The sequence below is a fragment of the Octodon degus genome, unplaced genomic scaffold (genome assembly GCF_000260255.1).
Source record: "Octodon degus isolate 3935 unplaced genomic scaffold, OctDeg1.0 scaffold00004, whole genome shotgun sequence".
Taxonomy (NCBI): domain Eukaryota; kingdom Metazoa; phylum Chordata; class Mammalia; order Rodentia; family Octodontidae; genus Octodon; species Octodon degus.
The window spans coordinates 24628003-24640166 of record NW_004524580.1 but is presented as its reverse complement, the minus strand read 5'-3'; the positions used below and the strand labels follow the sequence as shown (position 1 = coordinate 24640166).

General features: G+C 41.9%; 1 protein-coding gene across 2 annotated transcripts in view; it reads right to left on the bottom strand.

The window, feature by feature from the left end:
* Nucleotides 1–1860: 1860 nt before the first annotated feature.
* The window catches only part of Elk3 (ELK3, ETS transcription factor), a 55346-nt gene continuing 45042 nt past the window's right edge, over nt 1861–12164 (bottom strand). The window contains exons 4-5 of one of the 2 annotated variants that reach the window (XM_004623804.2): nt 9712–9834; nt 1861–4454 (exon numbers count right to left, since the gene is read on the bottom strand). In XM_004623804.2, the coding sequence (XP_004623861.1) occupies nt 4356–4454; nt 9712–9834 (222 nt within the window). In that variant the 3' untranslated portion in view covers nt 1861–4355. The remainder of the gene's footprint in view (nt 4455–9711; nt 9835–12164) is intronic. The other variant, XM_023716571.1, reaches the window with a different exon arrangement.

The following is a 12164-nucleotide window of genomic DNA, read 5'->3' as shown; positions in this document are numbered from 1 at the left end:
TTTTTTTTTTGAGGGAACTGGGGATTGAACCCAGGCCCTTGTGCTTGCCAGGCAAGTGGTTATTCTACTAAGCTATCTCCCTGGCCCTTCCTTTTCTTTTTTGAGACAAGGTCTTGTTTGCGTATCCTGGGCTGTCCTTGAACTTGTGGTGATTCCCCTGCCTCAGCCTCCTGAGTGCTAGGATTATGGGTATGCACCCCTATGCCAGGCTTTTATTTTAAAATTTTTATTACCCACAACTATAATGTCATTTAATTTATTATTAATGTCAATGGTTCTATTTTTTAATTAATCTTGGTTCTTAAATTATTTCTTTAATAAGTTCATTATATTAAAATGCTAAATAAATAATTTAATTCAGGGATATAGCACAGCGGCACAAGCGCCTGCCTGGAAAGCATGAGGTTCCAGGTTCAATCCCTGGTACCACCAAAAAAAAAGTTGTGGGCTGTGGAGACAGCTCAGTAGAATAAGGGCCTGCCTGGCAAGCTCACGGTCCTGAGTTCAGTCCCCAGTACCGCAAAAATAAAAACAACAGTGCTTATGAGCAGGCAAGTGAGAAATTTGAACACCTGCGTATGTGCAGGCTTGGAGTTTCTAAAATGTTTAATGCGTTACTTTACACCCAAGGACATTGTTTTCCCCTCTTGTTCAGTCCAAAACTAGAATCTTTGGATACTAAATTCAGATTCTAGGTTTAGTTAGATAGACAGGAGTTCTGTAAGTCATTATCATTCTTAGGTGAAGTCAGTAGTTTGTCACTGGCCTAAAAAAACCATTGGAATTGCCGATTCATTCCCTCTCCTTTTTCCCTTCTCCCTCTCCCTCCCGCCCCCTTCTCCTTGCTTTCAAGGTCTTGCTATGTAGTTCAAGCTGCCTTTGAACTCTCTCTGTAGTCCAGGCTGGCCTCGAACTGGCAGAGATCCTCCTGCCTTGGTTTCTTTCATGTTGGGATTACACCATGCCTAGCTGAAGTCATTTCTATCCAGACAAGACAGGAATAATACGGTTAAGTTACTGATGATAAAGCTGATTGGATTACAAAGGAACATAAAATTTTTATCTGATGGGAAATACTCTTGATTGACAGGAAAATTCAACTTAACTGGAAAAACTAGTACTTCTGAAAGGTTACCAACCACTTCAGACACCTTAACTCTCGCTCTGAGGGTAGATGTACAAGTGTACGTTTGTGACAGGAACACAGAAAGCAAGGTGCAGCTAGGACAGGAGCCAGGATGGCTGCCCCACTGCTTTCTCCTGCCCCTGCCCTACCGCAGTGGAGACCTGGAGGTGCCTGGGACACCGTAGTAAGGATGAGCATGAAGATGTGGCTGGTGATCGCTGGGTGACACAGCACCTGTCCGAATGCAAGCAGCGCCACCCGCAGTCCTGTGTTTCCAAGACCTTGAATCTCCCTGAATACAGACTACACACAGCAGGCCCACTGTGCCGACAAGGGGAGAGTGCACTGCACCCCTCCCGTGAAAACCAGAGCTAGGCCAGCCTGCAGGGGAGACCTGGGGCGGTAACTACCTTTGTCACCAGGCTGGCTGCTCACATTCCCCTTTATCAACATAATGGCTAAAAGGAAAAATGGTGGTCTGCTTTTTCCCTTCCTGCTCATTTCTCATTACAGAGCAATCAACAGAATTTAAGATTTAGAGGATGGGGGGCCACTTCAACTCATCCCACTCGGCCCCCCAATTCAGCCTCAGAAATTCAGCTCGCCATCTGTAATCTAAAGCATTTCTGACATGCCTGGTTAAGGGCAGGTGACAAAACAGGCTTTTCAACTTGCTTCCGTGTGAAAAAATGAAGTTTAGACAAGGAAATAAACCAACTGACTTGCCTCTGAAACACCTTTTATCACAAAGTATTTATTCAACAAAAATAATATTACAGTAAAAATGATACATATATGAAAGTGAATGAAAATTTGCAATAATAATAGAAAAGATGTGTACAAAGAGACCAACATTCAGGGTATATAGTTCCAACAAACAGCTGTATCACTTTAACACTGCTCAAGCAAACCTAAAAGAGGAAGAAGTTAATGGGTTTTTTGAACCTAAAACAACACACACACACACACACACACACACACACACAAGGCAGGGTTGTAAGAGCTACTCTTTAATACCTCCAGTTTTATTTGCATTACAGCAAAGACTTTGATCCATTAAAATGATGCTTTTTCATTTCTGATAATCATTATCTAGTATACATGTTAATCACAGTATTGGGGAGAAAAGAAAATAATCAGGCTTATAGTCATTTAAGTATTTCTAATGAACACTGGCGTGCTAAGACTATATTTTAAAAAAAGTATTCGCCTTTGAAATTTTTGCACATTAAGTTCCCTAAGTTCCTTTATAAGAACCTTGCATTTTGGATGTGTTCATGTGTTTTTTTACCTAACATAATTTTTGGACCAGTAGTTCCGTACAGCTGGGCTTCAGGGGAACGAGGGAGCACTACTGGCATCTGCCACTGCGCTGTCCTCCATGAGCTGGGTGGCTCGAGGCAGCCCACAGCTGCTTCTGGGCACTTGAAACCAGGTAGAGGGTCTCCTTCTCAAAGGCCCCTTCTAGCCTTCACGTTCCCATTCTGTGATTACCAGTTCCTTTGTTTTAGTACAGAATTATTACCCAATGAGTGAGTGACATAGTTGTCATATTTGTGGATCTTGGAACCAGTCCCATTACTTTATAGTCAGAAGTGTATTGGAGTGTTTGAGATTTTTTTTTTCCCCCCTTGGTAAGAACACCCATATCCACATACAGAAGTGTTCATTTCCAATAGAAAATTTATTGTATAAGTATCTGAACATAATTTTTAAATTTTTTTGAAAATTTAAGACATTTTTTTTTCCATAATCCCTACCTTTTAAATGCCCGTTGTTGGTTTTGTTTTGGATCAGTTACTTAGTCATACTTCAAATTGGTTTCTGTCAGTTATAGTTAAGGATTCTAGTTAACCTAGTTTTGAATTTGAAGCACCAGGCACTTTCCAGCTCTCCTATTTTGATCTGAGTCTTTTTATTTCATGAATAAGTAGTGCCTCTTGAAGTGGTGTTTACTGATTTTTTGAAAGAACAGAAAATATGTTTCTGTCACCACCATTCTGAGCTACACTACACAAAAGAACTGACTGCAGACTATTCCAAATTGTTACATAATCAGATGATGAGGTTCCTGAAGAATTTTTCTTTTATCAGATTTCCTTCATTCTCACCGTAAATTTAGTAATATGTAAAACAATGCATCCTGTTCCAACCTCCACAGGCAAAGCGTCCAGGACTTCCAGTTCTGTATTTGTGATACAGTGCATCTTTTGACCATCAGAAATTGTGAAAACCTACACATGCAAAGATTACTAGAAGGCCCACATTGCTTCTCTGTTGGAATTTATCACCAGTCTGAGTCTCTTCCAAAACACTAGAGTTTTTTTAAAAATACTAAAGTTCTAGGGAATTAAAGAAACTCTAATTCCCATTGACTGAGTTAAGTATCTGAGGTTTTCTATGGAAAATACGGCGGTGAGGGCTAATTTTATAAAATAACATGCTCATCTAGAAAGTATTCTGGGGGTATTAGATATTGTGAACTTGTAGCTTTTAATTAGAACAGGTAAAAGGCTATCCTTTCAAAGTTCATTTTTTAAAATGCATTTTAGAACATTTTCATTTATGAGGGCTTGTTATCTAAATATGGCTTAGTTTATTTTTATAAAAACATTATTTGACATTACATTTACTGAATTTCTTTTTAAAAGAGGTTCTAAGGCAATTCTACAATTGAAAGCAAAAATGAAAAAGTGATACGGATATGTTTTCATATTTTGCCTACTGGTGAAAAATAACAAAGTTCTACTAGAGATCTGCTCAATACTAATTTTTGTCTTTCAAACATTTTCTCTTAATACTAAAAAATATATAAATCATTTACATAAAAGTAAATGCAAAGGAAGGCACAGCTGGTTATAGTACATATATAAGCACAGTTCAGCATAGGCAGAATTACAGAAAAAAGCTTCACATCCTTATTAGTTATACTGAAAACATTAGGAAAAGTTCTTCACTGTCAACAGTGTTCAACACTTAAGAACTAAGAGGATATAAAAACAAAAACATTAAAATTCACTTAATGTAAAACAGATTTTCATATATACTTGAATATATAAAAAAACAGTTTTTAAAATGCTAACACAAGTCTGAACTATCCATGTTATGAAAAGTGCAAACCAAATTAATAGAGAGTTTCACAATGTCCTTCTCCTGACACAGGTAAACTAGCCCATGGGGATAAATTGGTTTCATCAGTTAATGAGTCCTTAATGGTGGCCAGACGTCATCAGGATTTCTGAGAGCTCGACGAGAGCAGTACTGGAGAAGCAGCTCTGTCCAGACCGGGGATTGGCACTGGCATGTGGCCATTGAGCAGTGTGGGGAACTGGAGGGGACAAAAGAGTTTGAAGATTAGTATTCTAAATCCAGTGGGAAGAACTTGGATCCCCTGTGTTCCTAGACGGCCCGCTGCAGTCTGGTTCCCCCATCGTGTCTGTGGTGGAGGTTAGTTGCCATCTGTTTTACGGCATAGCTAGAATATTACTAGGGCAAGAAAATGTCTCTGGATATTCTATATTCATACGCTGCTAGCAAAAAATACTACTACCTGCTCTAATACTGGTTTTTGTTTTTTATTTTTTTCCCTGGTACCAGAGATCAAACTCAGTACCTTCTGCTTGCCAGGCAGTTGCATAAGCCACTGAGCTATATCCCTGACCCTTTTTTAAAAATAATATTTATATTTTTCTTTGTTATTTATTGGATACAGGGTCTCTACACAACTCAGACTCTAGTGAGGCCTCTGGGCAGTCATGGCGCAGCAGGGTATATGGTACCAGGGATTGAACTCGGGCAAACCCGGGTTCTTGTGCTTGCCAGGCAGGCGCTTAGACCACTGAGCTATCTCCCCAGTGTTCTCTAATACTGTTTTTAAACATTACAAGCTATTTAGAATTTTGATTTCCATGTAGAAATAATGTTTCAAAACCAGATTTTACATGAATCACTAATTTTTAATTCCATATTTTGAAATTTGCCATCAGTTTTCCCAAATACCACAGAGATGCTTCTCAATAACTATGAAAAATCGAGGAATGTTTTTATCTTAAAAGATTTTACATGGAAAGATTACGGTTATTTTGGAGCTGAGAGAGTTTTCTTTCTATCATAAGTAATAACAAACTTAATAGGCTGTCAGTGACAAAGATTAATGTCTCTATAGTTGGCAAGTTGAGAGGATAAAAGCAGGTCTAAAGGCATGTACTTGGATGAAGTGTGTGTGTAAGCCATACTCGCATCTGACCGGGACTAACAAAGGCCTCTTTTTAACACATGACTGCTTGCAACTTGATGTTTTTCATCAGCTGAGATGATACGTGTCAAAATCCCCTAGGCTGTCTTCTAGCTTAATTCCTATTTGGGCCACGTAAGTTAAATATTAAACATCAGTACTAAATGCCAGACTACCTAGCCTGGCACAGGCTAGAAAGTACAACAAATATTTGTAAAATAAGTAAATATATTTTTGCAGTTATCATACTATTTCAGGAACATCTAGTGCTTGATTGTTTATCAAAGGTTATCTGGCTATCTAGGAACTATAAAGTCAGTTTTCTTATTCCCGTTTTACAAATGGGCAAACAGCTCAATTAAGTCCTGAAGAGCCAAAGGTCACAGCTACTAAGCAACAAAACCAAGTTTGAATCTGATTGAAATTCTGTACCCAACTGCCCAAGTTTCTTTAGTAGTTATTGGCATAGTCAAGGTTCTCTTTTTCCTGGCACTTTGGAATTTTTATTTCTTCTGGAATTTTATTGACTCCAACTGTTGACACACAGTTCATGGTCGTGTGTGTAAGCCCATGTTTGTTCCTGAGCACTCTTTCCATGGACTAAGAGCGAACCCTGGAAAAATTCAAACAGGTCTGAAATTTTCATTCTTTCATAGTGTTTGTGTCTTCTCCTTTTCTTGGCTTTTGTCCATCTTACTGGTGCTTTCAGGAAACAGTCAGCTTTGGTTTTGTTGGTCTTCTCTGTCTTTTAAAATATATTACTGGTTTCTGCCCTGGCTTTTTACTGGGGACACTCAGTTGTCACCGTCTCTTCATTGGCCTGGCTTCCTGGTATGTTTCGGAGCCATCTTTATTAGCTCACTATTCCTCCCTTTGAGCAAACTCAAAAGTCCTCCTCTTAGGCTCCTGAAATGTCTCCTAAATCGGGGTTTCCTGTGTCCCCTGTTCTGACCTAAAAGATGCCTGTCCCTTCAGTAATTTTCTGTCTGCCTGCTCTACTTACTATTTCTCCCACAAGGACAGCAGCGATGCTTCTCTAAAAGAGATTTCCTCCTTCCTCCTCTTCTGTCTGCTATGAAAAGCTGTAACAAATCAAAGCGGGCAGCGTCCTGAGCACACTTCCCAGGCCTATGGCTGTGTTCCAACCTCATCTATTACCAACTCCCTTCCTGAACAGAATTCCACGCAGAAACTGTCCAGATCATTAAGAACAAAACTGTGCTGTCCTCTTACCAAAACCCTATCCCCGTTCAGTGGTGCTTCTTCCTTGGAGCCTCTGTCCAATCCCCAGCTAGTGAAAGCTACTGTGTCCCTCCCGCGGAACACTGCAAATATTTGCTGGGGTAGATCTGTTGAACTGAAGATCACTTTGTCAATTGAAAACTTACAAAGTTGAGTGGAACAGACATCCTGCAGGTAAGCTCAAAATGCCAAACTATCCAGTTGAAACAGACATTTTGCTTCATAAAGTCAGGTTGTCCATTTATACGTGGTATATCTTTGGCACCTCTGTATGCTAAGGCATTTCTCAGAAAGTACACCTCTTCCAGAGAGGCTAGCGCCTTGTCCTCTCTCTTTCAAAATTCTTCAGTGTCTGCTATAACCTACTGTAATCACTTTATCAGGGGATGTCCTGGGCAGAAATTCCTTATCTCTTACTAATTCCACTAGTACTATATACATTATGATCGATCCTTCTAAAATCACACTAGGAAACTTGCCAACACAACTGAAAATTTGATATAGACCAAGTCTTTTTTTCTTCCACCAATACATAAGTAACAGAGGTTTGTCATTTTGAAATAAAATTATTTTTATTAAGAGGCACATAATAGTAACTTGAATTCTGAAAATCATTTGTAATATCTAGTTTTAAATATCTGAAAATCTTATCACGTTTTATTGTTTACCATTTTTAAAGCCACTGCCTGCAGCTTTTACTGTGTTCATCTGCCGTTTCTCACAGAGGAATAATGTTTTAAAGGTAGAAAAGTGTTTTCGTTAGTCTCATGGATCCAACCACAAAATGAAGACCTCAGACATGCAAACTACCAGTCATCTAGACTGGATTGTATATCCCCAGCCTGTTAGATTTTCAGCAGTTTCATGAGAGAATCCAGCTCTCTTTGGTGAAATTAAAATTGAAATTCTAAGCAGGCAGCTCTTAAATGCAGTAATTTGTTCTGCAGAATTCTAAATGTAAATTAGGATCCCCTCACTGGTCTGCAGTGGTTCTCAAACTGTGGTTCCTAGATCAGGGATATCACTAGGAACACGAAATATTTTTATCACACCCTACTCAAGACCTGATGAACTGGAGTCAGGGGTGGAGCCCAGATTTCAGCATGTCATCCAGGGACTCTGTTGCATGCTTGTTTTGAGAGCACTGAGAACAGACATGGCCCCAGTGTCAGATCCCGAAAATGTGTAGTCACTGTGGCCGTGAGCCACACAGGCTGTTAGGAGTGCTGGACTAGGAGATTTCGTAGAATTCATATAGCTCCCCATGGCTTTTTTAAAAGGTCGGTGAGCTCTGTACCAGCCCTGTGGGAGAATTCCCACTAAAGGGAGTTGAGAGGCCATCAGTTAGTTAGACAGATAACCTAGAACAGAAGCTTCATGTTAGATTCCAGACTTGCACAGAATTGTAGGCCTGTCCCGAGGAGTGTGCAGCCACGCAGTGTACTTCTGCTCTACTTACTGCTGGAACACTGCAGCTCTAATCCCAAGTCTTTCAAGAAATGAGGTCCTTTATCTCCTCTCCAAAGCCTTAGTATTCTCATTCTAAAACTTTCCAAATAATACATTGGCTCCTTGCTTTTCACACGCCCTGTCTAGTTTTTGCTTCCCTGCTAAGGTTACAGTGGTTAAAAGTCAACATGTTGACGTGGGTGTCCACGGCTCGATTTCTTGTGATGGGAAAAAGGACCAGGGAAGAGAATGAAGTCTGATTACTCCAGGGATATAGTCATATTGTGACACCTCATCCAACCCTGCTAAGAAACCAGAGCAGGAAGATAGCAATCAAAACCTCTTTAGTGCCACCAGTATTCCAGTGAGACCCTAAATTCCAGCAAGTCCACATGCCCCTGGCACAGGAGGTACTCAGCAAATACTTTAACAAGCAAAACAACCATCTCAGGAAATGCAGACTTGTTTTCTAACGCTTACCTGTTATTTTCCCTTTATCTCAGAATCTTTGAAATGCTTCATTTTGCCTATCACCAATCGTTCCTAACATCATTTGTGTCCCAAGCAACATGCTGGGTGCTGGGAGGCACCACTGTGGACAGGATACAGCTCTGCTCTCTTAAAGACCCATATCTAGTGGAATTGGCCGTATCCCCAGGCAATCATAATGAAAAGTGCTAACACTGGTGGCAGGGAGCGCAAAGACGTGCAGCTAACTTGAGGTCAGCCACACTAGGGGCCTGGAGCGCAAGGCCAGCGCATAGCTGGAGGTGGAGTTGGCTAACTTCCTGTCCTTCCTGGGTTGGTGAGCAGCCGTCTTTGAGCCCCTGAGAGAAACTACTGATACCACATGACGGCGAGTGATGCTACTGCAAGACCCAGCATATGAATAAGTAATAAGTACTGTGCTCGTCTAGTACAGAGTTCTACAAGCCAAGCCTTCATTATTTTTTAACTGTATGCCCTGGATACTGTTTTTAAGAGAACAAGGAGAATCTGATTATGACTTGTAGAATTATGCAGGAAACTCTTCCATTCCAACAAGGAGAAATTGTCAACTTTTTCATTTTACTTCAAGTGAATCACATGTGTGAATTGAAGTACATTGGTAATTGGATTAATATTTTAAAGTCTTTTTAAAAAATAATTTTTCAAGTTTGATCTTTTCCTTAATTAGTTTCCAGTTTTCATAATCAAATGAAAATGCCCAGAACACTTAGAAGGACTAATTGTTGCCCAATGTGGTGGCACATGCCTGTCATCTCAACTACTCGGGAGCCCAGGCAGGACGACTGAGTTTGAGATCAACCTGGACAACATAGTGAGACCACATGTCCACAAAATAAATTCTCAAAGACCTAACTTCCGTTTGTGGATACCCGAGAGGAGTATTCCATCTCTGTCAAATGAAAACATCTTTCTGAAAATGGGCAGGCAGGCATCCCCATTCAGAGAAATCCTGGTAACTTAACATATTAACTCAATAGGTGCTATGAGCCATTGGAGCCTTGGCAGGATTTTTTTTTTTAGTGGTACCAGGGATCAAACTCAGGACCTTGAGCTTGCCAGGCAAGCACTTACTCCACTGAGCTATTTCCCCAGCCTCTTGGCAAGATTTAGGGAAAAGCTATCCCCAGAAAGTTCTTTTCCCAGCGCTCACCTGAAACAGCGTGTTTGGCCCTTGCAGCCTGGCAGGACTCAGTGGAGCGACCGGACTGAGGCTGCTCCAGAAATGTATGCTCGAAAGCAGCGGGCTCGGGGTCAGAAGCAATCCGCTTGGAGTCTGGGGAACAGAGCAGACAGATCTTGACAGAGGTTTGCCCGACTGCAGGGGTGATACAGCACAGCACAGCACAGCACAACACAACACAACACAAAACAGAGGTTCAGTGCACCAGCCACGGACCAAGCGGCAAGCCTGCCATCTCCAAAAGCCCAGGCTGAGAACATGTGTTCATTGTTTTTGTTTTTGCTGTTTGAGACAGGTCTTGCTGTGTGGCCCAGGCTGGTCTTGAACTCACTAGGTAGCCCAGACTGGCCTTGAATTCACATGGTGGTCTTCCTACCTGCCCCTCCCAAGCATGGGGATTACAGGTATGTGCCACCAGGTGTGGCAACTGTAATTTTCTTCAGTGCTTACTTTATTAGCAGTGTATTAAGGAAAGGGGTTTTCACAAGTTACTCTTCCTAAAACATTCTGATTGGAAACTCGAACTGGAAGCAACTTTTTTTTTTTTTTTTTTTTTTTTTTGTGATATAGGAGATTGGACTCAGGACCTTGTACTTGCCAAGAAAGCACTTATTCTACTGAGTTATCTCCCCGGCCCTGGGAGCAACTTTTGTCCAAGTGAAGTCTTCAAATCGCTCCCCTCCCTTGTCCCAGATTAAACAAAATTTAGCAGACACACACAACAGGACCCCATAAAGGGATTTACTTTCTTAGCTAATCATTTTTCTAAGAGACGTTTATTATGTGGGTTACAAGTGCAGGCGCACACCCATGTTTTTAAAAGGGCCCTGGATCTTCACTTCCCATTCTGAAGGGCCCTTTAATAGTTGAGGATCTGCCCTTAAAAGACGCTATGGTCGCTTCCTGAGAACCTCTAAGCTGCATTTTCCAGACTTCACTGCTGAAGCCAGATGCCTCGCCCTGTAGTGGGAAGAGGGTTCTTTCTTGTCGGGCCTGGTGTGAAGCCAACACTGTGCGCTTCCCGGGAGTGCCAAGGCCCACACTAGCTTGCACACCCCAGCTGGAGTCCTGGCCCACAAGCTGGCTGGAAGGCAGAAGAGACAACTGGAGCCCCTGGCAAATCTGCAGGCTTTTATTCTCAGCAGGCACAAACTCCCTGGCCCCTTTGGCGACTGCAAGGAGCCCCTCTGGACGTGTGCTGTCAGTGGGGTGCTGCGTGTGAGAAGAAGGCCCAGGCCAAGGGGCCAGCACGGCAGATCACATCGAGGACAGATGCTCAAGGGCCAGCTTCCCCCAGGATTGGCTTCCGTAGCTTCACTAATTATCAAGAGGACTTGGGCTTAGCCCGAAAGGTCCAGTCTATTTAGGAGAATGGAGACACATCCACAGGTCTTCCAACTGGGAAGTGCTACAAGGTAAACAAATGTATACCCGATTAGCTGAGTCTTCAGTTTGGTGGCATTTCCCACATGCTGAATGACCTGCAAGGTTACTAGGATAAGTACACCTTTGAATAAGCCCTGCATTGTCCTCACAGGTAATTTCACAAGGGCTCCAGGCCCATCTGGCCTTGTGGTTAAGGATTAACAGCTGTGTGTGAGATCGACCAGGGCTCCAAGCTCAGAAACACTACTTACTGGTGGGGTAGGCTTAGCCGACAACCTAACCAGCCTCTCTCTGCCTCAGTTTCCCAGTCTGTGAAATGGGGAGACTAAAACTGCCTGCATTACAGCGTTGCTGGGAAATTAGGAAAGACGATGCTATTATATCTAAGCCTTTTATGATGTGCCTGGTGTATAGAAATGTGCAACAAGTATTAGAAACTGTATTCACTCTACCTAGTCCATATCCTTGAGGAAACACATTTGCAGTTAACTAAAAGTGTACCTGCTAAATAGATTTCATCTCTCCATGAAGGAGGTTCCTGATCGTACCTAGAAAAGTACCTAACGGTCCAAAACCGACAGCCTCAGATGAGTCAGCCTTCCTCTGCGGCTCCACTGGGCTGACAGGCAGACTCAGGCCTGCATGTCACTGTGGACCAGGCTCCAACCACAATGTGTGTCGTTAACATTTAAAAGCCATTGAAGGATTCTCAGAGTCTGAAGCAACGGTCCTCTTCAGCATCAAACACAGCTACACCATAAATACACACCCTTCCCATTTTAATCCTCTGGGCAATATGTATGATTTAGAATTTAGATTCCATAGTCTAAAATTGGTGCCTATGTCTGGATTTTCAATGTCTGCACATTTGTTGCCCAGGGATACGGGATGTACTCAGAATACAGTGGCCTTCTGTTCCTCGTGGTTAACATGTTTGAAATGTCTCCTATAATATATGCAAATAAACCCTGTGAAGTGACTTCATCTGCCGCTTTCCCTCCCATCCCTGCTCCCTGCAGATCCTGTGGCCTTAAGGA